A 26,871-nucleotide genomic window follows, 5' to 3' on the forward strand; every position below is an offset into this window, starting at 1 on the left:
AGTAAATAAAAAAATATTTTGTAAAATATGACAATGGAAATTGGAGAGTGGGGATCCGTTCTCTTTCAATAAGAATAATGCTAAAATTATAACTAATATATCGTATAACGATATTTATACAATTATGTCGTAGGGATTCAATTCGGATCACCTACTAATAAACTTATTGAACATGCAATTAAAGATAAACCTAAATCAACAATCAAAGCAACGGAACAAAAATGAGTTTTAAAAGCAAATCAGCGGAAAACAACCGCCACTAAAACCAAACAAAATAGTTTGTTATACAACCATATCGAAATATTGTATCAAAACCCTGAAACTAAAACACCTGTAGAATTCAGAAAACCCACTGAATCTGCTCTCAGCCATGTCTCGAACCACCAGTCTCGTCCAACCTGAGTCATGTCTCGTCGAATGGGATGATCTAAGAAAATAACAACATAGACGTGAGCGAACTACGCTCAGAACGTAAAATACGAGTATACAAACCTAATATGATACATGCAAATGACAGGGTACTGGTCATTCTCAAGTCCTGCTCAGTCTAGGCGTCAATGAGTGTGTAATATCATCTTGAGTCAACTCCGTTGGGTACATTCCCACACTCGTCGAGGATCACTATAACATCATTCTTTGTCATCACGACGTCTCTCGGTGTCCGACAATATAACAAGGATGTAGGGCTGAGCGACCCTAATCAAATGGCTATCTCGAAGGAGATTCGGCTTAACATGAATATTCACATGCAACATAATATATAAAGCAATAAAACATGGATCGTGGCACATAAAATGCAACATATATAAGCATGCATAATCGCTGACAATCTCAGTCAGTACTTACGTACCTTAGAAAGGCAGTCCTAGCAATATCAGTCTAGGGTCCAAGGCTACAAGCCAATAATTATAAAGTCATTACCGCTGGTCTAAAAAATCCTTAAGCTAATAGATACTCTGTATTACTACTGGGGATCTCGGACTATCTGCGTCCGTCGTCAGCCCTTTGCTGTCGAAGGCTTGGCAAATGAAAATGTGGTTGGAATGTCCTATTTATAGGCGACGATCGGAAGCTCTGATCTCCACTTCGGATCTTCTGATCTTATTCATGCATCGACGTGTCTAAAACCTCTTGACACCTAAGTGGCTTGTTGAGTTCCGACCTTCCGAACTACCACGTGTCACTGTGTGGTTGACACCACACTAATTGCATGGTCTAACTCTGATCGGACGTTTCGATCATGGTTCGGATCTTCCGAACTACATCCTTAGCCTCCGAACTTAAATAGGGCCTCCGAACTAATTCGGATCTTTCGGTCTCTGTTCAAATCTTCCGAACTGCTTTGTTTCCGAACTAAACTAAGTCACTCTTCGGTGCTTCCGATCTGGAGTTCGGATCTTTCGAACTACTTGGTGGTTCCGAAGTCATGTTTTCCCATTTATGATCCGATCAAACACTTGACTAATTAAGATTATGGTCCTTTAACCATACTGTCATTATATTTTCGAAAAATAGGGTACGAGTTACTAAATACATTTTGATAATTTTCTATTATATCATCAAATTTTCATAATCGTTACATTTTGCATTCAATAAATCATGAAATTTGATAAATTAATTTTTTTGTATTGAATTTTGTATGATAAAAAAATTGTTGTACAAGTTTCGTTGTAAATGTAACATTACTCATTCAATAATTAGATGCATATTTTAGTGTCTAGTCTACAATACATTTTTGTTAGATTTCCGTTGCATGTTCATAGAGAAACGGAGATAAAGGTCAATAAGATTTCAAACTTGAAATTTTGCGATAAACCCCAACCTAATTAGAAACCTTAATCAAATCAAGAAACTTGAATAATTAACAAGGATGAAAACCAGCAATATTTCTTCATTTCTTGAAAATTAAATTTTCTAAGTGGGGTGGGTGCACTATCCCAAATGGAGCTGCAGCTCTCATGTGTATTGCTAACAACGAGATTAATGAATATTGTTGCCTTCACAAGAAGCATATTTTTTAGCAGGAACGAATTGAAGTAGAATGATAGCCTCACTCCTGCGTCTGACATGCTACTCCTTGTTCCTTGAAGATCTGTCTTTCCTGTGTCCGCCGAGAATCCGAGAAATCTGAAGACCTCGACTGAATGCTTGGTTGAATAACATTCGAGTTTGGAATTCTGATACGAAGGGAAACCATGCAAGAAAGGCCACCGGCGTAAATAAAAGCAAACCCATCAATATTTCATAGCCACGGGCGAGTGTTCTAACCGATCCCCAGAATCCAGCTCTTTGAACAACTGGTTTGCATGCTTGAGCAATCTGGTAAAACATACAATTATATCGTTAATTCTTAGCAAAACTTGATTTTGAGCCCTGAGGGGTAATTTGGGCGGCATCTGATGGCACACACCACAGGATTGTTTATTTTATTGCAAACAAAATGAGCCACTCGAGCTTTTTCAACTGAGAAAGTATTATTCGATCACAACTCAAGTTGAGCTACAGCATATTCAAATATATTTTCCAACCGAATTACCGTATTCTGCAGCACATAACCTTAAATGTAATTATCGGATCACCTATTTGATTTTAGAAGAATTCACGAGCTCGAGAAAATTTCCAAACCTTCTCATGATAGAGTTGGATAATTAAGTTCAAACTAAACAACTAGATCTAAAATTTGAACTTTAGTTCGAACCAACTAGAAAGTTCGATCAAAGAGAATTATATATCACTGCCTCCATGGCCAGAAAACAGCTTCTGGAGCGAGTTACGTACAAAAACAAAGCCATAAGAAGGTAATTGTAAATGCTAGAGGATGAAAAAATCACTAACCAGAAGTAAGCCCCAACCAGTTGGCAGGAAGCCAAGAACGCAAACCACGATATCTTTCGGTGTCATGTGTGGGAGAGCTATTAAAATAGCAAGAATCGAGATAAATGTGATGAAGATCAGACCCTTGATAAGCCGGAAAACGAGTTGAAATTCTGCACTGAATTTCCTCCGTCCGACAGATATTGTCTGAAGAAAAAGAAAAAATGTGTTGTAAAAATTACACATAACACACGTTCAGCTGGTTAAAAAATCCATATCTGGTGTGTTCTGTTTAGAGCACTTTGTGGACCGCTGGTCCACCTCTTGTATTGAATTTCCCAATTTTAATATTAATATATATGTTTCTTATAAAAATAAAAAAAAATCCATATCTTAACCAAAAGATCCCATTGAAAGCTGTTGAAATGCTCACGACACTTTAACTCTAATATGATATAAACCATTAAAAAATACTTTTATAAAGATTAGCAAATATAAACTTAAACAAAATATAACACAAACACTGAACACTTTGTAAAAGCTTGGCAAAATAATCCACTCTTGTTGCAGCATGTATCCAGTTCAAGGGAAAGTAGATAATACTTGAAACTATAAGACATTTGTGAAGGTGCACCGGAAATACGAATTCTATCATCAAACAGTATATTCTCACCTTCATGACAAAGAGAATTAGGAAGATCACAAGCCATGACATGCCATACACCTGGACAATGGAGATATATTTATTCATTCAAATTTCTAAAAGACTACCCTTCACAAAATCGAAGGGGAAAATTAGAGGTTGTGAAAGAATTTGAAGTCACCATACCAATATGCTTTTTGTGTTCTTGGTGATATGCAAGTGATAAACTAGTCCATACTGATAAATAAAAAACCGCAAGGATAATATAATCTCAGCAACAATGCCACGTTTTCCAGAATGACGAAGATGATCTTGTTCCTCCTCCCACCATGATTCCCAACTTTTCTCTGGAGGAACACCAATACCTCCTCTGTTACTAATCCACTTGTTCCAATCAGTCCAGTCATCAACTATCTTTTGCCATTCAAACCCCGAAGGATTGAAGAGGAAGGGGGCAAAAAGCCAAGTGCCCACCATAAACCACATAGATACGGTGATTAAGATATATGCAACAGCACCTCTGTAAGTCTGGCCAAAAATTTGATAAACAAGAAGCAGAATCATTAGCTCGAGCCCTTTGACAAAGTGGCTACGAGAGTAGAGTCGATAATTATCAGCAAATTTTGCATGGAACACCACAAATCCACGACCTGTGGGCCTATATTTTGCACCACCGTGAAGTAATGTCCTTCCATAGTAATGGGTCTTTGTCCCAAGAGAAAAGGTGAAAAAAACTGGTGCCAACTGTAACTGCATCAGAATGAACTCACTTAACGCAGTTCGAAAACCCTTTTCCAAGCCAATTTCCATCATCATGGGGAGAGCCATGAGAAATCCAATTTGCACAAATGACTGAGAGGCAAGAGCAACTTGAAGAGGTTTGTAGTCTCGAATTGAAGGCAAGTTACTCAGCCCTTTTTCTAGTCCACTAAGAACAAGATAAAGGCGGCCATAGAGAAACACATACACAGTGAGCACCGTAATCTGCCATAAGAAACATAAAACTGTCACAAATTACCACTAGAAAATTAAATAACCGCAATTTCGAGCGACATTTTGATGTCACATACCAAAGTACTGAAGTAGAAACCAATGGTCGTGAAGTAGCAAGATAACATTCTAAAATAGTCAAAACGATGGCCCAGCCTATATAAATCCCGACTCAAAGTTTGTTCTCCATTTCCGTTCGCGATTTTTGCCTCAAATAAAGAAATCTGGTTAAGACCGACATCTCTCCCTTTACCAACTTGTATGTACTCATGGTGTGTCACATTGCCTTCACGAAGTGTAGAATTAAAACCTGCATTTTTTTATATGTATATAAGAGGGTGTCAAATCACTGTCAACACCAAAAGGTTACAAATTTGAAGTTGTGCTGAACATACCGGCAAAGATGTCCTCACTCAGGTTAATAATCTTGGAGGCTTTGCTGACCCCACCTCTAGTAAGGTGAAATAGCCTATCAAAAACATCAGGATGACCGTAGTGGAACCGAACCCTGTATAAACATGGAAATGTCAAGTATAAAATGCTCAATAATTTTTTTATATGAAACGAAATTATATTGATAAAGATATAAATGATATTAATTACAAAAAATAGATAAGAGGTCCTCGCTAGGTAAGGTAAAAACCAGAGTATCTTATCATATGTTAAACTCCAATCCCTATACAAATCAGTAAACGAAAAAATTGTGAACTCCACATTCTCGAATCCAGCATGGAACCCAAAATTTTATCTTGTGCCAACAATCTTCAACCAAGGCATCGTCACTGTCAAGAATCCTCCTATTCTTCTTCAACCAAAGTAGCCAACATATACAATGGACTACACCACCACCCATAAAATTCTACCCCTCCAACCCAGATCACGACCAAGATATGCTACAATAAATCCCTAATTGATCTTGGTGATACCCAAGGCAAGCCCAACTCTGCTAAAGCTTTGAACCAAAGGAAACTCGTAAAACGATAATGAATGGGCAAATGGTCTCGCGTCTCCACCTCTTGCCTATATACAACACGCCAACTTAGGCTAAGAGAACAAGCGGGATACCTCTTTTGCATCATATTGTAAGTTGGTAGTTTTCCAAGCATAACCGTCCACGAGAACACTTGAAACTTGGAACGGAATCAGTGTTTCCAAATAGTATGATAAAGAGGAAATGAGGGAAAAGTATTTTCCGGAAAGAAATATTTCACTGAAAAGTCCCGAGGAATCCCGAACTCACTTCGTAATAATTCATACCATCGTCTCCTTGAATCAAACTTACCCAGTCCAGGGACCCTAGCAAAACACTCAAGTCAATCACATCGTCATCCCTAATGACCCGGCAAAAGTGCAGATCCCATGATCGAATGGAAAAGTTGGATGATGGATTGGAAAGAAAAAGGTGAGAGAGGCTAATTAAGAGCCACAAATATCTGGAATAATGATGGAAAAGTTCCTGAAAAGAGGATCCACCATCACCCGTCCTCCCAAAACCTGATCTTGTTTATCACAACACCCGTTGACTGAAGAAAAATCTGATATCTTCGAAATAAATTTCCAAGGACTCCTACAAATATCACACCTAGCTACACTCGCATCCTTGTCCATTATCCTGTAAACTATATTTTTACAAATGACAATCTTTTTCCATAATGACTCCCTCTCACTAGAAAATCCCCACCACCATTTCCCAAAAAGCGCCAAGTTCCTCAGATAGATGTATTGAAGCCCCCTCTTTACGTTGTCCAATTGACAAATGTGCTCCCCATCTGGCCATCCCACAAAAAAAAACCTCTCATAATCTTCTCCATGGCTTCCACAAGTGACAAATGTGCTCCCCCCCATCTGGCCATCCCACAAAAAAACCTCTCATAATCTTTTCCATGGTTTCCACAACCGTCCAAAGAATCTTAAATAAAGGTATAAAATAAGTTGGTTAAGTATTCAGCATTGCTGAAATCAGAGTTAATCTACCCCTCTTGATAGAAATGTTTTCTTCCAACTCGCTAACTTCTTGGACATCTTGAAAAGTATTGGCTCCCAAAAACAGGCTTTTTATGGATTCTCACCTAATGGAACCCCTAGATATCTAATGGGTCAAGGCCCTGTCCCACAACCAATTTCTCTAGCTAACGACGATCCCACTTTCTCTTCTTCACGATTAAGCCCCATTAAAGCGCATTTATCCAAATTGATCTTCGACCGTGACATCCAGGGTTGTAAATGGCAGTAGGCGGTGGCGGGTTAGTCAGTGACTGCCTACTGCCTCGTCCGTGAATTTTTTCCTCTTTTTTGTACATAATTATATATAATCATGCAATATATGCATATATTAAATATAAGTAATTGAGTCGGCTATTACGTTTTGAATAGAAAATGTATATTGTATTATTAATAAGGTTTTTTGAATTTTTGTTAACTTTTGCCGCCTCGCCCGCCTGCCTCACCTTTGACAGCCTATAAAACTGCCTAAGGCTAAGGCGGGGCGGGGCGGTCGGGCCGCCATTTAGAACACTGGTGACATCTCAGAAAATGAATGCAAAGTCTCCACCAAAAAATTTAAATGACTATCATTCTTTACAAAGAACAGAGCATCATCCGCAAACTGAATATGCGATATCTCAACCCCGTCTCCACCCATCTCCCAACCTCGGACGAGATCCATTGCCTTTCGCATTGTCGATCAATCTATCCATCACATTTACTACGTAGTTAAACTGGGAAAGGGAGAGCGGATCTTTTTGTCATTTTTCACCCTTGAATTTGCCCTCGGTCAACCAGCGGATCTTTTTGTCATTTTTCACCCTTGAATTTGCCCTCGGTCAACCATTGATGAAAATCAAGAAAGACATACTTGAAGGCACTTCTTAACACATCTTCTCCAGTGTTCCCCAACAACCCTCTAAAGTAACACAAAATCTGATAAACACCAATTGTCATTGTCATAAGCCTTCTCAAAATCAACCTTAAAGACCCCCGTCCACTCTTTTTCTTAAACCTAAATTCCTCCACTAGCTCATTTGCAATAAGACAACAATTTAGAATATACCTTCTTCCTTCAATAAACACTCCAAGACTATGCCATTGTGAGAGACATTACCTTCTTTAATCTCGAGGACAATACTTTTGAGATAATCTTGTAAAGGCAAGTAACCAAGCTGATAGGACAAAAGTCTGTCATTTGAACAGATTCTTGTTTTTTTTGCTATCAAGTATATGTATTTCGTTGGAGCATTGATAATTCCCCCCTCAAAAAATTCATCGAAAACCTTCAGCAAATCCCCCTATAAATTATAATGTCCCAACACTCTTGGTTAATTGCCATCTTGAACCCATCTAGTCCTAGTGTTTTTGCCCCCATTGAATAGTGTATTATCCACTTCCACCACTAGCAACAACCTCGCATGCTCACCCTCGAATAGTGTATTATCCAAAACACCTGGCTTATCAATCGATGTTTAAGTGTACATCACTTCAAACGACACCGTCTATAGTACAAAAGGCCCCGTTTTGCAGCACATGGACAAACAGATGCACGATGGCTAACGGTACATGGAGTGGAACAAGGTGCAGCACCAATCATAAGTGTCTTCCTCCTTAACACCACGTTTTAACAGACCCCAACGGTCAGCACACAGGCAACAGAATCATAGTGGTCAGGTTCGCCACACATGAAACAACGGAGGCATAGGTGGTTTGGTAGACGGGCCACGAGAGAACATAAAAGAATGGGCGTGCGTCAGAAGGTCCTGAAGCGGTGTTGGGCGGGCTTGGTTGAATGGCAGGTGGAGGAAACCATTCCAGTAATTCATAGGGAGTCTTGAACTTGAAGGCCGATTCCCGACAACGATCATTGTTACCGTGAGGTGCCGTGACGGCTCGGTGTGCGTAATCACAGACTGTGGAGGTGTAGAAACGGATTTTCATCATCACCTCCACCATCCGTCGAGATGTGTGTCTTGTACAATTCAGCTACTTCTTGTCGAAAAGAGTCACTTCTTCCACAAGCGTCGGTAGCAAATCAAAGTTGGTCACGATATGACGTCGAGGAGGAATGATTGGAGAAAAAATTGGGCAGAATCGTTGGCTCTGACACCAACTGGTGTGAATCAAACTATCAAAGTATCATAAACGCCAGACTTGAGAGAATTTATCAAAATTGTTCAAAAATAAAGCTAACGAATTAATTAAATAACAAAGCTCATCCTAGTCTTTCATCTTCCTGATAAAAACAAAGAAAGAGTTTCGATCTTATGAAATGGATAAACTTAATCTCCTCCTAAAGATAAGAGCATGATTTGAAACTAAAGAAAAGATTATGACATAATCAACCTTCCGTTTCAACATAATGAACCAACTATTAAGTAATAAATAATTAATGCAAGCTTTAACATAATGAACCAACTATTAAGAAATAAATAATTAATGCAAGCTTTAAATTAATCAGGTACTCCGGGATCGCTAGACCAAAAGACGTCATCAATTTTTTTTGAACCCAATATTCACTATCTCACTCACAACTAACACACATGACCCTCAAATGTAGCCTCAACTACCTAATGTTGCCTACCTCATACAATGACTTAGTCTTCAGACATAGCACAAGGTGCTAAGAAAAATTAACCAAAAAAATGCAGTACAACCAGATTAACAATAAAGAATTTATTCTTGGCCACCCACCCAGAAATGCATATGTGAAAAAATGATTATCAGCTGAAAGAGTAAGTTGGAGAGGGAAAACTTACTTCAGAGGGTTGGCCAACAATCTCTGACCAATAGTGACAAAACTTGTCTCTTGATTTGACATGAACCAAGCAAGAGAAGAAACACTGCACAGATAATATAAGATGCCAAGTTTACAGTAAAGCAACAAGTCACCGAAAACCCAGGAAAAGCTGATGAACATCAAGTGCTCACCTTCCTGTAAAGATATGTTCCCTCAAACCAAGAATTGATGGGTATCTCACACCATCGTGCTTTTTAAGAAATTCTTGAAGCAAATTTCTCATCTTCAGAGCTTCTTCCATGTAGTTATCCTAAATATGGGTATCGGATTATGGATTCAGGACTCAGAAAAAGACAATAGTCTAAATGAGTAAAAGCGTTCTATACCTGATTCATATCAATTGTTTGTAAGCCTTCTCCACGCGTAAAAATAATGGCATGATTCTGATTTTCAGGCTTTCCCTCACCCAAAATAGCAGGCCCCGGCAGTTTAATGCGATAGATTATCTGAAACATTTCAATCAATGGAAAGCCATCAATAGTTTACTATAAACTATGTCAAAGAACCAAAAAATAAAGTGAGTACACCAACTCCTGTAAGTTTTCAAAAAATTACCCCTTATATATCTAGGTTCCGTGGTGCTCAATGATGAGTGTGAAGAAAATGCTACGTGTAAGTAATCATAACTCCAGGCATCCTCCCCAAGGGGAATATCTCAGTCACTAATTTTAACAACACAAATACTTAGGGTCCATTTGGACAAGTACTAATAAAACTGTTTTTTTTAAAAAAAAAAATTAAAAATTTTTAAAAGTCATTTTAAAAATAAATGTGTTTGGACAATTGTTCTACAAAAACGTTTTTACGATTAAAAAGTAGTATGTTTTGTTTTCCATTGTTACTTTCAATTCTAAAAACATTAAAAAACATTTCTCAAATGTTCTCTAAAAACTATACTCGAAGAACACGTTTTTAAAAATATTTTTAAAAAACGTTTGACAAAAATCTTGTCCAAACACGTACTTTTTAAGTTTTTTTCCCTTGTAGAATATTAAAAACGTTTTTAAAGTACTGTCATATTTGGAGGTGCTTCTACTTCCGTTATCTTTTACCTGATCCAGATTCTGACCTAGCTCTGAAGCATTTGATTGTGGCAAACCAGCCTTCACTAGAATGGAATAGTACACTTTGTCATTAACCTTTTTAGACCTGTCTTTACTAGGTGCTGCTTCAACTTCATCGATATATGCTACTCGAAGAGAGGGATAACTGTTCGAAGAAACACATATTAGGCTACAGATTAGAAGGCAGTAACCTTTAAAGTTCTAGCACTTACGTCGTCATTAGTTTCAAAATATCTTGCGCACGAGCATCACCAGATCGCTTGTGAATACCATATGACTGGCACGACACAACATATGTGAACTTCATGTCAGCCACAGCCTGACATTGGGTCCATAGAGACCTCTCTCCCTTCATTTGATCCTCATTCAACTCAATGGCCTTGTACCCGTCCATTAAATCTGTCCTTGTAGTTAAACATAACTTATAGTGCTACCGTCGTTTGTACTAGATGTGAACGTATGCAGCAATATATATATGTGTATATATATATACATATACAGTTCTGATACCACATACCCTAGTGTTTAGGATTTTCGTGAGCGCTGGTGGGTTTTAGTGGTCGCTCACGAAAATTCTACACACTAGTGTGCATAGTATCAAAATTATATATATATATATATATACACACACGTGCGCGCTAATTGTTCACCCAAAGACACAAGGGAACAGAGAAAGTACCATCATCCTTAGCCATATCCAGGAATGCTTGAAGTTCCAGTGCTTTGCGGTAATACATCATTCCTCTTACTGTCACAATTAAGATCGACAACAATCCACAAAATCTAGATTCAATAGTTGACATAATGATAATGACAAACAACAAAGATGTATCAGATACTGTTTCTGACATGAATAAACTAACTTAATTGACAGTTGGCACTCTTAAAGCACACAATGTAAAGTTTCGGGTATGCAAACTAAAAACTGGAGTAAGTGAACCAAAGATGTAACTGTTCTGTGTTGATCAAAAGCATCCAGTAGTACATAAGGTGACCGAAGCACTGATGAGTTGATAGAGAATTAGAGATAAGTGACTCCAATGGTGTAAAGTGTGGATGTGGAATGGACGAGGTATCAATGTGATTAATAAGGCAGTGTCATTGTGAACCATTCATTAGCAATTTGTATCTATGTCAGAGGAAATTCAGTGGCATTGAGGACTCACCTTATGTACTACTGGATGCTTTTGATCAACACAGAACAGTTACATGTGTTGAAGCTCAAATATTCAAATAGATAGGATATATCAATATTCGAATTTGATTAGGTCTATAGTAGGATAAGAGTCTTTGTACAGGTAAACTAGGAGTATTTGTTCTAGTGAACTAGGGATATAGAATTATATAAATAAGTGTCTATAAATTAGTGTCTTGTACTCTTCATTTCTACCACTAATAAATCTATTCTTCTCAGTCTATATTTTTCCGTCTTTTAACTACATGTTATGAATGTGGGATGGATAAAAATAAAAAATTCCAATAAATCACATACCGGTTCTGGTCAGCGTCTGGCCCCTATACGAAGCCCAAAGGCATAGTTGATCTTCTAATTCATCTGATCCTCTAAGTTCTTCTTCATTGCTACACTTAACACGCTCAAGAAAATTGTTCCATTCATCTGCATACATTAGATACAAATTTAGTACTTTAGAACAAATACAATGTTCGAAAAATACGAAGTACAGACCTGGAAAAATTTTCTGCAAGTAGAAGAGGATAGAAACCCCATCTTCATTCGGTACTTCCAGCTCAGGCAATGAGAAGAGAACCTCCTCAGTGTAATATGGTGTCAAAACACTGCATATGGGAATGATAATCTAAAATTATAGTCCCCAATAATATGGGCATACATAATGCTTTCAAATTTTGAATTGATTAGGAAGAGACAGGAAATGTGACAAACAATAACTAGACAGGTGAAACCACGATCTTCTATAGACAGTCCAACCAAAATAAAATTGAAGTAGAGAAACAAATATGGCTTGAATCACCAAAAGCTAGTTGAGTACCTACCTTACAACTTAATCAACTCTAAGGAATGGTATATAGTCATATTTAGAAATAGAAACCAAAACACATGAAAGTTTGGTTTCACTAACCATATGATGTCTCGTGATTATTTCGTAAACCTCGAAAATACCCTAATATCGATATAATGCTCTTGCATAATTATTTGTTAACACATTATGGGTGAGGTCTCTAGAAAATGTTTCTTTCCGGTGAAGGAAAATGTTTTTCTAGTGAAGAATTTGTTCATCCAAGCCTCTATCATTGAAAATGTATACCATGCTTGTTACCCCATATATTAGACTCTTAACTGCATTTGCAGAAAACATGTGTGTGAACACATTCCCTGTGAACAGCATACAATTTTATGTCAGCAGTCATAAGTGGGCAAATATCTCCATATTCAAGAGTGGAAAAATGAGGAAGTGCCAGATGTAAAAGGGGTATTGGTGGTGCAATGGACAAGTAACCTTTCAAACAGGTCATTTAATGGTGCCTTGGCTGGATCTAATTAGTGGCACAAACAGACTATCAGAAAAAGCAGATTAAAAAAAAAAAAAAAAAACTCACGAGAAGGATAACATATTGCGAACTTTAGGAGCCACAGGCATGTCCATAAACAAGGAATTTGAGAAGAAGGAAATTCGCCTTCTAGCTTCTAAGTTTGATGGCACATCCATTGCAGATTCTTTCACAGTCAACAACAAATACAATCTCTTGACCTGGTCCAAACAAAGAGGTAAAATGATGGATGTATGAGAGTCAACGTTGAGCAGCAAAAACATTACATTATTTTTAATTTACCTTCTCTTTCCAAGCTTCTGTTTCAGGAATTGGAAATTGGATGGCCCCAGCTTGAGCAAATAGCTGATATTGTTGCTCAAGAGGGACCGTTCCTTCATGTCCTGATGCACCGAGGATTGAATCTAACAAACTATATTTGAAAGTAAAATAAAATAAGAGAATTTCATTAAGAACTCAAAGCTGAATTATTGTTTTGGTACTGAAAAACACATACTTGGATAGATCCTCCAACATTATATCTCGTGCAACTACTTCCAGCATATCCTGGAAAAGGATGACAACTTTCTCCCTCTCGTTCTTATCATTGTCTAACTGAAAAAAAAAGAAAAAAGGTTACTTTAGTATAATCTTCATATAACCAGATTAACAGCAACAGAATGAGAGATGCTACGACGAATATTTACCAAGTATTTTACAAGCTTAACAAAGAGATCATAGAGATTTGGAAGAGCACTCAGTGTGTATTCAGTTAACAGAGCATCATCCGCTATATGTTTGTCAACTTCAGAAAAAATGTAATCAATAACCCTGAAAAATATATTGGACATCAAATGTGTCAGTATATATCGTAGTTTACTGAACTATGAAACATAGGAATTAAGAATTCCAATTTTATTCATGACAAAGAACCTCGTTACAACTTACTTTTAGAGAACTTCTATCCTATTAAGAATCCCTAATTACAGAATATAATTTTTATTTAAATTAAAATCTAAATGAGATCCTATCTCAACTACTAGACAAATATCTAAAATTTACTATTCAACATATATACTGGGATTTCAAAAGCAATTAAATAAATACTTACACTGTTTCTCGATCACCATGAACTAAAAATTTAATGATGTTCCTAAATGAAGCATAGCACTCGCGAACAGCAGAATCCATGAAATCATCAGATGTAATCCTCTTTTTAAGCTCACTGTCTTTGCCATTACTATCCTTAGCCATGTCTACTGCAATTGGAATCTGTTTGATATAACAAAATCAGCAAGAAAAGAAATTTAATACAATATCACAAATTCTGGTATCAACTGTCGACCTCTATACAGAGAAATGTTCAATCAAAACTAGGATTTATCCCCACAGAAACTACAGAATTAAGCACCAAGGTGACCATAATTTCAATTGTGTCAACACTTCAGATATCATTTAAATATATTTGCGAAGTTAGGGGTGCGGGGTGCAGACAGATCAAGCTGGCTCAATAGATTTCCAAGCTCAATCAAATACTATTCGATTCACATCCAAAATTATGAAATTCAAAATGAGCTTGAACATGTTTGAATATTTTCCAAACCAGATTTGAACATGAATTAACCTATTTTATAACTCACAAACTTTACTATTTAAATCGATACTTTACAAACATACTAAAACTTACACAAACTCAGAGCTTGAGCTGAATAGAACTCGGATTAAATCAAAAACTGATAAAGCTCGATTCAAAATTATGTAGAGCTGATCTCAAGCATAAAATAGTTCATTTTTCAAGCTAAGACCCGAGCTTCAAACAGGCTGAAAAATAGAGCTTGAGCACAGATATGAAAAAACGCTCATATTTGACTCAATTCAAATTGTTTGCATCCTTAATATAGAGCCCCCCTTTACTACAAAGTTTATAATTGCTTCCTTAAACTAGATCTAGACACTAGGAAAACAAATAGTTCCATCCCTACGTTGTTCATGTCGTGCTAAATTTGAAAATGTATAATTATGAAAAAGGGGATCACTTGGGAATAATATGAAAAAGACCAACCATAGTTTGTAAAACACATAAAGATCTCATAAAAAAGAAAAGGAAAAAAGGGAACCATGCTTGCAAGCAAAAATGGTGGCCACTGCATGACTTCCAAATCACGATCAGCCCAATATGGAACAAGCAACAAATCCATTTCCCTAAGAACAAAATTTAAGTTAAACAATGTTGAACAACGGTCCGCGTTTCTCCATTTCTGTTCCAAAACTAGACAGGAAGACACAATCAAGGACAGATTCAGACAGTGATCACCTATTGCTTATAAGATCCTCTTCTCTGAAACTTGAGATTATTTTGTTCCACAACTGAGCAAACCTTGCAGCCCCTTTCTCCTTGCTAGATGGGATCTGGGACAAAGGTATCCAGAAAAACAAATTCAAATTCAAGTTAATTCATGCATTTTATCGTTTCAATTCCCAATATATCATGTAGTCAGTATTAATGCTATGAAACACCCTCATATTTACCATTTCAAACTTGCGGGAGAAGGTGGCCTTCAACCCTTTCCTCTTTACAGTTTCATCTTTCTCCTCAGGGATTAAACAGGTATTAAAAGCACCAGGCAATGACAGAAATCGAGATCTAAGCATTCCTAAGGTCCGAATCTGAAAACAAATGGAGAGAACTGATTGATCCCAGGAAAAAAGTCAGTGATCTGACAGCATGACATGAGTCTGAGTCATGTTAAACATTAATTCCTCCGTAGATTTTATTTCTCCAGATGTTACTGACTTAAAGCCAACACAGAAAAACCATAAGCTAAAAGATATTTGGAAATGCTTGTTTGCATGGCAAACCAAAAACAACAGCTGAAAATCTTCTTGCCAATGAATAATGTTGGCATGTATTAATTCCATCAACGCTAACAAATGGCAAAAGGACGCTACCACTTTTAAATAATTTCGTCAAAATGATAGTAAGAAAATTCCAGTTACCTCTCCAAGGCGACGAAATGCACCATACACACCCCCAAAAAGAGTAGAGTATATTGCATACCAGATCTGGGTATCCATGAAATAAACCTGGAAGGGAAGAAGATACTAAAAGGCTGTTTTCTTAAGGAAAAAAGAACCACTACGTAGGCAGGGCCTCGAATCAAAAATAAAATAATATTAACATGGAAAAACCATAAACTGAAAATAATGGATCATTCGTACAAGCATAACAGGGGCCCAGAGCGCAACGACAACACCAATGTTACTCTTAGCTGCACATCACAAGCATTTAAAAAGTCAATAAATTTAATGCCATGTATGTACCAATGTTTCATACATTAAGATTCCAGTGAGAGATGAGTGTAACTCCAGCACAGTCATGCTGACTACCTTGAGGGAAAAACTCATGCCATTGATAACCTGATACATGCACACTCATAATGGTCTTTGTTGGACCCACCAGAGGCTTTATCTGCAACAAGTTTCAGGAAGTGAAAAACATGATGAAAAAGGATAAAAGAAAGTAGGAACTGGATAAATAATGCTCAGTTTGTCAGAAATTCTGGACTGACTATTGTTCAAACTTCAAAACATATTTGATACCCAAATTGAACATGTATTGGTAAATGGAAACATATGCACCTCTATATAATAACTGAAAGCCAACTTGGTAACGATAAGAAGAACCCAGAAAAATGTGTACCTGAAAAATCAAAGTTAATGTATGCAAATACTAAAATGAGATAATTCTGCAAAACCATAGAATTGTATCTGAAGTTTTACTTGAAGAGAGAAAAAGTGCTTTCATGCATTCCCCTTCCAACATAGAGCCGGGGCTGTGAAATATTTAAATCGAAACATAAAAATTAAGACCTCCATATGTTGATCAAAGAGCTTGCACATATAAAAAATCAGTCGCTTACCTGTGACCACCACATCATGAGCATGACAATTTTGTAATTGGAACTCTCCAGGAATCGACGGATGAAGGGAAAAAGAAATAGAATGGCAGCGACCATATTCGGTGATAAATAAATAACGACAGCCAAGATAAACAACGAAGGAGAACTTGAGCTTTTGCCAAACCAACTTTTGATTGTTTGCGCAAATCCAGGAGGATTATCCCATGTATAAGAATAAGTAACAGAGAATATAACAACCCATGCCGCAGCGGACACAACCTTTAAGATATATCGTAATTTGACATGGAAGGACATGCTGCGTCTGGCTTTCCAACTCAGAATTACATCAAGGATCGCTACAACAGTAAATGAATGGATACCATAAGAAAAAGGAAGACGATTAGTTTCTAATAATCTCAATTTCACAGACTTGTACTCGACAACATCAATAATGCATGCACCAGTGGGTTATCACACTAAAGCTAAAGAATCTCTATCATACCTTGTCCAAGCTTCAAAATTGCAGCAGTAATAAATACGCTCAACACTTTCTTGAAAACACTACGATAAAAAATAGAACTTGGTTGTCCGGAGCCATTCCAAGCAAGAATTATCATGGCCTTGACAAATGAACATTTCCAACTTAAAAGTTAAACAGTACAATAATTGAATGAGTGAGAGCTTATAATAAAACTATGAAAGCATACCTGTAGACACAATATGAAGAAACTCCACATTCTATCAAAACTTCTAAAGACATGCCAGTATGATCGGATCTCAACAAAATTAACTTTTCCAACCCATCGATCTCCAGTAGGCCTACTATCCTATGTTTCACAAAAATCACATTGTCATAAACATAGGGAGGGTGCTTACAAGATACTTGCAGATGATATACAAATATACAAAAGAGCCGTTTCTCATGTGGAGATAGTGATAGTGGCAGATATTACACAAATACATATAATGAGCAATTTCTCATGTGGAGATAATGATAGAGGCAACAAGTGCATTGTCAAGGTTTAGCACTTCTCCAATCAAAGGTAAGTAAGCTGATCACTGAGTATATTTGGTGGGTAAATTTTCTACCAGACTTAGTATGGCTCCAAGGGCCTGGAAATGCCTTAGGCCTTGAGACTACTAGTTGTCAATAGATTTGAAAAATCCATTAGGTTAGATTAAAACTCGGAAGGAAGCGAAAGTTTTTGACCCACATCTCTTTTATCTATACATTCAATACCCATTGATCACAAAACTAAAGAAGACTGCTCCAGTCTACCCAAGAGAAACAAGTCACATATATGATCAATCAGTATTATTGCTTGAAATATTAATTTTGGACATACATATCTCTGATCTCCAACTTACTTGTGAGCGGGCGTGTTCAAATAAAAATACTAACTCTGAACATATCTTAAACGGATTCAATGGTATATGTTGTTCAGTTCCTTTAAAAAGTACTTAAATCCCACCCTGAACAAGTATAGAGAAGCCATTTCAACGGTATATGTTGTTCAGTTCCTTTAAAAAGTACTTAAATCCCACCCTGAACAAGTATAGAGAAGCCATCCCCCAAGCTGAATCAAAGAAATATGGATAAAAAAAACAGCTCTTCATCCACATGTCCAACTAGAACTCTCAAGCTTATAGTTACGCTTTTAAACATTTTCATGCTAAACAATTAAAAGCGTGAACGGTCTTCGATGAAACGTACCACATTTTTCTCATTCAGGAGCTGATCCATAGGCTTACAAAAAAAATCAGCATCTGCACGCATGGGCCAACCCAAGCGGAAACAATCTACAGACCTGGAATATATAAAGAATAAGTTATAATACGCAACCGACAAATAGAATTATGAAATAATAAATATTGTATTACCAAAAGTACTCATTCAAGTCATCATAGTTTCTCCATTGAGAATGTTTTGATTTTCCTTTTATGCTTCGTGCAGCTTCCTGAGAATTAAATAATTAACTAAAACTGCAGATAAAAAGTATCATGTTGTCTCACACAACAAACCAAAAAAAAGAACAATGATAGCTGGTAATACCAGCGCAATCACTTCATAAATAGGCGTAACAACTTTGTTTAGGAAAGCCTCTTCTTCTCCTCCATAGGCTGGCTTCACATTTTCACCTGTCATGGGACTAACATTTCCAGCTAGCACACTAAAAAGTTCAAAAGCCATCTGCCCAAAGTTTGCAAACCGAACAAATTATTAACTTCCAGTTAGGAAATGCATCACTAATGTGTTGCAAATTGAAAGGTGAGCCTGTTATCATAATGCTATTGCCATATGTGCCGACAAAGGAACATAATGTTTTTTAGTTGAAACAAGGAAAAATGCACAAAGACACGACAATAATATGTACATGAATTTACAAGCCCCAAAATCTGAGAAAATCTTAGAATGATATAGAAAATATACATGTGGAGAACGAGAATTGATCTTCTTTACTTTATTCTTAATTTAAGGATCAAAATAGCATTAACAGTTAAAACAATTCAATTATTAACTATCTTTCTGTCCATTCATTTCTCTATTTCCAAGCACCAGTAACGTAGAGATGATGATTAATTTTCTTCTTCAGTTTACATCATTCCTAACCTAAGCAGCGGAGTAACTCATACACCACAGCTAAAACTAGGAAAGTTTTAACTCATTCTGTTTAAGCTATATGTCAATTGAGCATCATCTCAGTGTTAATTCTCATTGGTTGTGAAATGAAATAAATATGTGAAACTTTACATGATGATAGATGTAGCAGAGGCACTCTGGCATGAATCTTAAATTCGCAGATTCTCAGTTTTAACTCATTCTGTTTAAGCTATATGTCAATTGAGCATCATCTCAGTGTTAATTCTCATTGGTTGTGAAATGAAATAAATATGTGAAACTTTACATGATGATAGATGTAGCAGAGGCACTCTGGCATGAATCTTAAATTCGCAGATTCTCCCCATATAAGAAGATAAAGTCCCATGTACAATAATTTACGCTGCTGTACTTCCTGTTGTATAGTCGGCAACCTACAATTACATACGACTAGCAACTATCAGACACCATAGCAAGTAGAATATACACATTTCATTCAAGTCAGTACATTGCTGTAATAGACCAGAAAACAGTGGTCGTGTCATGGGCAAGGGAGAAAATTTTCCCTTCAAGACAATGATAATCAAGGTCATTCTCATATCAAATAACATACTTGTGATTTATAATAAAAAGTCAAAACTTAAATAACTTAACATCAAGTATATGGATAGCAATAATTTCACACCTCCTTGGTTCTGTGATTCCAATTTTTGATATGAAACAGAAAAATAAAGACACAACTATACACTTACCAAAGGCTACTTTTACGATCCAAATACTTGCACCACTTCTTGTAGTTCTTGAAAAGCTTCTTCATTACTTCATTCAAAGCACGTTCATCCAACTAAATTGCATATTTACATGTCAGAGATTGTTTGCCACAAAAAAATAAGACAAAAGAGATCATTTCCAATATCTGAGGGTGGTTAAGATGAATACATTAAACTATAGCTGGATCAGAAGAAACAAAAGAACAACTTCTTTTGTAACATAAATGACATTCAGCTTCTTTAATTGCAATAGAACCATATCGATCATTTTTCCAGCAGGTAAAAGTTGCTCTCTACTCTTGAAAAACATCAAAGTTAAATAGGTATGTGTGAGTCAGATCCGCCACGCCGTGGTTAAGAGTAGTGTTCTAATTTTTCAACACTACATTTAGCTCCATTTCCATGTGGTCAGAAGTTTTGGTCAGTAGAATGGTGTTTAATTATGTTCTCAAAGCCCAAAAGTGGTCGTGGTGCAAATCCATGGTAATATCATTGGTCCATGTCCCACTAAGATACGTGATATTTTTCAGTGTATCATGAGGCCCCACTCTCTGGTCGCATAACAATCGAAATATTTTTCTCATTTGGAAGAAAAATCAATATCAATTGATGGTTCATAGAGATATCACACAATCCCCCCACATCTCTTGACATAGCTGAAGCATTTGAAATTATTGATGTTGCAACTACAAGCACACCATATCTTCCCTTCAAAGGACGGGTTAAGCAAAAAAATCATGCATTTAAAAACATTGAGAGACAAGCGGTGGGTGGAGAGCTTTCAACTTGGAAATATTTGCATGCGTCCACGGGCGACATATGAAAAATGTCATAAAACCTTGGCAAGGGGCAAATCAAGTACACAAAATTGGAGAAAAATTGCAAAATACAAACCTTAGGCTGTTGATCTGGCTTTGGAAACTGTCGTATGTGTACATTTGCAAGTAGTAAAATCAAATGCTCCCTTTGGTTTGCCACGTTATCTTTCTGAATATTATTTGACATTCAACAATATTATTTCACCAATTTTAACTTAGTGCAATACGATATGTGACAGAAAAAGTTAAGTTATTTCACCTGAAATCCGAACATTGCTTGAAGCCAGTCAAGGATATCTTCGTCCTTTTTCTTCTTGTAATCCTTAGGCCAAGGAAGACCTCTGGCATTCCGGAGAGCATGCACAGCAGCTTGAATCTGAAAATCAGTATATCTCACATGACACTTTAAAAGCAAAACATCACTGATAAATGTTTACATAACAGAAACCAGAAAAGACAACTTGGAATTCAAGTAGACCTCGGGGTATTTCATAATTGCCTGATTTGCACTATCGGGATCCAGAGGCAGAATATTATAAGGGACATATATTTCTGTCTTCTCTGCAACTTTATCATGGGTTTCCAATACCTATGGGAATTATACAAACATTAAACAAAAGGAAGACATTGGTTCCGCGGTTTTTTTCCAGGAATTAAAAGTAACGGGGAACGTGCATATAACAATATTAGAACATAGTCATAAAAGATACTTACCTCACGATCGACTTCCACCGACTGCGTCTGATTGACAGCTTTCAAAACCTCAAAGAGAACATTAGCCGTCTGATATGCTTTTGTCAGCTGTGCACTAAGCATTATCAAAAGACACAATGCTAAGGAGAAATGGTAACATTTACATAATATCTCACGACTGAACCTTCGAATTAGGAAAACGATGGAATTTAATAAAACTCACCGATCAGCTTTGTCAGCAGCATTTTGCAAAGCCTGAATATACTTTCTGTAGTAGTGCTGATAAAAGCTCTGCATTTCACGTGCGTCACTTTTTTTCACCCTTCCCATTAAGGTTGGATCATTTTCCTGAAAACATGAAACAAAAACATAATATGACTAGGAACTTCACAAACTTGATACAATTTTTCTCACTAAACTCATAAAACTAAAGGATTTGGTAATGATACTTCCAGACATTTCAATATTGTAGTGTGCTCTAGTTATTAAATAATCATGGATTTTCCAGTATATACAATTAAAAATGTGGGAAGATTATGAGGGCATGACCACTTTCTGAGAACAGAGTTCAGGAACAGGTAGAATTGGGTAAACTTCTCCAACTAAGATCTTACAAACATATTATCAACGCAATAAGGTAGACAACATGCATATTTCAATACTTCAAAAGATATCTTATATACATAGGATATGCAGCAATATGCAATCACCCAAAAAAAGTTCTCATGGTTTCCTTTCATTTCCTAAAACAGCCAGGGGAGGATAATTCCCCTGGATCAGTATTGAAACATGTCCATAAAGTATAGAGAGAATAAAAAAATAGCTAAATTTAGAATATTCCGGTGTCGTGTGAACCAAAACTAACACAATAAAATGCAGAGAGTCTGAAAATGTGTGGACACACTTTATGATTGATTATATATTTTTGAGAGAACATATAGCACATAAGTGGTAACTGAATTGAAGAAATATTGATGCCTAGATTATGGGACGATCACATTTCAAAATATTTTCTCATACTAACCCGTTCCAACCGCTGCAAAAGAGCTGTTTTAAATTGGCGAACACCACGCCCGCTCGAGGTGGGATCCAACCTATGCGCTTTCTCAAACGCATAAAACCTACCTGCATAATAGAACAGAAATGCAACAATCCTCAACAGAACAACTGAGCTTCAATGTTTAAACGTAAATGCCACAGACAGGAAAAATTGACACCTTTAAACATAACCTCTGTGGTTTACAAATCAAAGTAAAGATTATCCAGGAATATAACATTAAAGGGCTGGGATAAGTGTGTGAAATAAGTGTGCTAGAAACATCCTTCACAAGAGCATCAATCAAGCAACAGCTTACACAAACTTCGTCAAACCATTGGTTACAAGTAATTCTGGGATTTTTTTATCCACTCATGCAAGGCATTTTTTTAGAAAGGTTCTAACTTCTGGGATGACAGAATAAATCAAGAGTTTATCACTAAGCATTGTATATATCCCTGTGTGTGTGTGTGTCAAGCTCACAAAGGTCAAACTTCGTCACTCCCCCATACAGCACAAACTTAACGAATGGAGTAACAAAATTAATGCATCATGTCAAACCCTCAGATTTCTCCAACTGTTACAAGAAAAATTTCAGTACCATTTAGTAGAAAAGAATGGCATGCTTAAGCTGCCATCATTTTAAATATTTAACATGTCTCAATAACTTCGGTTTATGTCACTAATGGAGCATAATTAGAAGTTAAAGATGAGTGTACATACTTGAAATTCATTTACCTATATATACTCAATGGGGACATTACACAAGCCCTGGGTAAGAGACATCAGGCATAAAAATGGCTGATTTTTTTAACAACATGGCCTCTTTCCAACACTTCGAGAACAAAGTTGCAAGTGGGTTTCCCATATTAAAAGTATGCTATTCTGTTATAAATCCAGACGAACATGTTTGCCTTTTTTAAGAGTTGAATATTCATGAAGACCCGTAAACGATATATGTCATCCTGCACTGAGGCATTAGGAAACAGAGTAATAGGAATATGTTCCGGTCTCTGATTTTTTTACCCTGATGTGGTCTGCTTTACAATAACTACTCCACCCTGACAAGGTTATCAAGTGGACAATTGTTATTCTGATCTAAATCAAACCCCGACACAGTGGGTCGTCCCCTTGTTCTAACCTCATCTTTAGGTGAGTTAACTCTAAAGAACTAATATCAGTTAGCCACAAGGGATTTAATAGTTCAGTGCAATATTTCGGACAAGACAATTGATGCAATATTTTGTTCTCTGGTTCTGTTCTATTAAATTTTGGTTAAAACCATTTTTAATTTTCTCGATTACTGTTTTGTTTTTTTGTGGAAATTGTTGTGGTTTATATGGTTCATGCTGATCATCATTTACTTAGTGATTTACCTTGTCACCACCTCCTTACTTTCCCTTGGGACGTGATAGAAATCAGTAAGAAAGAGTAAACTGAGTTCCGGGGATGGTGTTTCCAGTTAAGATTAGTATTTCACTTCTGGTGGTACTGATTTTACTTACTTTCTATAGAAATTGTGTCCCTTTTTCCGCTTCTATTTTAGCTGAGTCATTGCTGTTGTGGTAGTCAGCAGCATGTTCTATCTCATGATGTAAAGAACAGTGTCCGCAATGTAGTAAAAGGTACTAGTTTTGTCAGGTGCCTGAATGATTAAATCAACTAGATGTTGATTGGCGAATGGCTGGGTATAAACTTGATCTGTCCATGAGTGATAATTTAGATGTATTGTAATATTGTTTCTCTTTCAAACGCAATGAAATGAATCATATAATGAAGTATGTTGCAAGAACAAGGGATGTACAGGGGGAGGAGGTCCCCCTTTTCAAAATATGAATGGGTAAAGTTCAGTGGAAGGATAAACAACAATTTATTCTCAAATTACGAGCGATTTTCCCTTTAGCAAATAAAACGCCCATGTCGAAAGGAGTGCCAGATAGATTATTTGAGTGACCTGATATTAAAAATCTAAACTTTGAATCGAATGAATAAATATATGCAAACAATATGATAAAATTATTTGTTTCTTTCTCTCCATAGAGCCTCCACAATAAGTATTTTCTCAAGTTCATTGGACTATAAGTGTGACAAAACTCGTTCCATAATAAGAAAAACTCAACTTCTCTTTTTAAAAATAACTGGTAACGTAACTTTTCCACATACACATCGAAACACATGCATGTTTCTCTGTCTATATGTAATGAATATTTTTCTCATGATTTCATAATCAAATGGTGAAGACAAATACAATTTCATGGCTTACATAGGTAGGCAACTCGAGGGTTGCTTGGCTCAACTTCATTGGCAACACGAAGAATAGGAGCAATTTCCACCAGAGACGAAGGCACTACTTCGCTGTCGAAGATAGACTCTCCCAGGTTCCCCACTGTCTGTGTACGCGTTATCCGCCGCTGCAGCTGCGGATTTTGCTGGGAGTTTCCTCCACCAGATGACATCGTGCTCGAGATCCTCCTTCTTCACCCGGTACAGTAAAAAGATACCTTCGGAAAGAATATTAATATCACATAAGTCCAGTATGCTATTGCATAGTCCAAGTGAATCACGACACAATGTGAATGCTTTTCTAACCCCTCCATGTACACTCAGGAACCATTTATATCACCAAAAAACAGCTGTTTAACAGGAAGCGGTAAGATTAAAATCCACCATCCACGGCTCATACAAAAATAATAAAATTAAAGAAATACACAACAAGTCAAGTGTCCCGTACGGTGTGAAAGTACAAAGAAAATAAATAACTAAGCCAACCAAATTAATAAACGTTCTCTCTTGCGTTACTCGCATAGTAATGGAACTCACATTAATCAACAATAGAGCATGCCTGTTTAACCTTTTTCAACAACCAAATATAAAATGGTCCGCTCTGAAAATATCCTTGGATTCATAAAGCTTTAACGGAATAGAAACACTGCAACATTTAGTAAAATGATACATTGATACATCAAGACGTTCACACCTTTATTTCTTCAAGAAAAGACACTTCCGTTGCTTTCACAGCTGCCAAGCTCATAAAAACAACACAGCACCCACCCTTCAAAAATAAAGAAAGTTGGATGAATTACAAAGCAACAGCACTGTTTCAAAAAGCATGTTAAGCTGGACCAAAAAATGCAAACCATTAAGTGCCAAAACTCCATTCAGAAATAGATATCACAGTACATCAACCATGGAAGCGAGAAAAATCACAATCTCGCATAAAAACTACAGAGAATACACATTTAAAAATAAAAAAAAAAACCACGCACACACACACACACACCAGGAAAACAGATAAAGACACATGGAAGGACGTTCACGGATCATGATAAATAAAGATGCGAGATACACATCAACTACGGAAGCAAAAACTCGCATTTTCACAATAAAATGCAAAGAGAACACAAAAGGGAAGCAGGTGAACCACGGAAAAACGCACCAGTTCTCTTCCTCCGTGATTCTTTGGTTTCGTGCTAGACAGAAGTTGATTTTTCTAGGGTTTTTAAGATCAAAATCCCCTAATGCAGCAGCCCTAAGAGAGAGAGAGAGAGAGAGAGAGAGAAAAGGAGAGTGAGTGGGTTCGGGGAGAGTGCTGATGCTTTAAGCTACTTAGCAACAAAGGAAGAAAGAAACAGAGAATCTCATTACTCTGAGGAGGCAACGGAAAAAAATTTTAATTTGTTGGGTGTAAGTACCCCTGGTTTGTAAATATATTACGAGATTACCACTCCAACATAAGGAAACTAATTTGCGAAAAGGTTGCAAATTGCAATATATGACAAAAAGGAAATTATGCTTAGCAGAAGCAGAAGCAGAAGCAGAAGCAGAAGTAAGGACGTGTGTTACTTTTTTTCTCCCTTTATGGGTTTTGGCCTATATTTGGAAGTTTATTGAACATTTAAACTTTTTATGTGTGAAAAATGAAAATTTAAATTTTGTATTTTAGTTTTTTAAAATTTTTTACTATTTTCTTAACACCATAAAATTTATGGGTATTTTGATAAAAATGTTTTTGTCGATTTGATGTCATATATACGTTTTACGATAATATATTATAGATAGTATGAATATTCTGATCAATCATATAATATTTTATAACGTGAGTATCCACAAACACTATCTTTCGCTAATCACTGAATAAACTCTCGACAACACCAATTGTATATTATTTCAACATATGGTTCATCGCCTCTTCTTAATTTATTAGTTACATCTAATATTCTTGTGTATACATAATGCACAGATGATCAAGTT

At 36.6% G+C, this 26,871-nt stretch overlaps 1 protein-coding gene across 1 annotated transcript; it reads right to left on the bottom strand.

Moving 5' to 3' along the window:
• Window positions 1–1,835: 1,835 nt before the first annotated feature.
• On the bottom strand, window positions 1,836–26,221 carry LOC140883324 (callose synthase 3-like). Its single transcript, XM_073289748.1, has 44 exons — window positions 26,057–26,221; window positions 25,598–25,672; window positions 24,884–25,121; window positions 22,609–22,709; window positions 21,808–21,932; window positions 21,606–21,699; window positions 21,370–21,480; window positions 21,151–21,267; window positions 20,968–21,060; window positions 20,056–20,147; window positions 19,611–19,737; window positions 18,758–18,895; window positions 18,586–18,662; window positions 18,419–18,512; window positions 17,412–17,531; window positions 17,207–17,324; window positions 16,726–17,060; window positions 16,586–16,638; window positions 16,445–16,505; window positions 16,193–16,274; window positions 16,025–16,074; window positions 15,803–15,889; window positions 15,335–15,472; window positions 15,120–15,214; window positions 14,923–15,007; window positions 13,917–14,077; window positions 13,513–13,636; window positions 13,323–13,420; window positions 13,109–13,238; window positions 12,875–13,026; window positions 11,985–12,094; window positions 11,790–11,915; window positions 10,977–11,045; window positions 10,510–10,696; window positions 10,286–10,442; window positions 9,560–9,679; window positions 9,365–9,483; window positions 9,193–9,276; window positions 4,843–4,955; window positions 4,528–4,757; window positions 3,644–4,441; window positions 3,488–3,538; window positions 2,836–3,021; window positions 1,836–2,319 (listed from the first exon to the last, which is right to left on the bottom strand). The coding sequence occupies exons 3-44, from the start codon at window positions 25,074–25,076 to the stop codon at window positions 2,071–2,073; spliced, it is 5,850 nt and encodes a 1,949-aa protein (XP_073145849.1). The 5' UTR covers window positions 25,077–25,121; window positions 25,598–25,672; window positions 26,057–26,221; the 3' UTR covers window positions 1,836–2,070.
• Between the last annotated feature and the right edge of the window lie 650 nt (window positions 26,222–26,871).

The sequence above is a fragment of the Henckelia pumila genome, chromosome 2 (genome assembly GCF_033568475.1).
Source record: "Henckelia pumila isolate YLH828 chromosome 2, ASM3356847v2, whole genome shotgun sequence".
Classification (NCBI taxonomy): domain Eukaryota; kingdom Viridiplantae; phylum Streptophyta; class Magnoliopsida; order Lamiales; family Gesneriaceae; genus Henckelia; species Henckelia pumila.

What these genes read in the sequence shown, in the direction of transcription:
- LOC140883324 (XM_073289748.1), bottom strand. Translation starts at nt 25,076, where the DNA reads ATGTCATCTGGTGGAGGAAACTCCCAGCAAAATCCGCAGCTGCAGCGG. An exon ending in AGCACTTTTTCTCTCTTCAA is followed by an intron (nt 16,506 to 16,585) that starts GTAAAACTTCAG and finishes TTGATTTTTCAG; the next exon opens with GTACACATTTTTCTGGGTTC. An exon ending in CTGGTTGGGGCTTACTTCTG is followed by an intron (nt 2,320 to 2,835) that starts GTTAGTGATTTT and finishes ATGTTTTACCAG; the next exon opens with ATTGCTCAAGCATGCAAACC.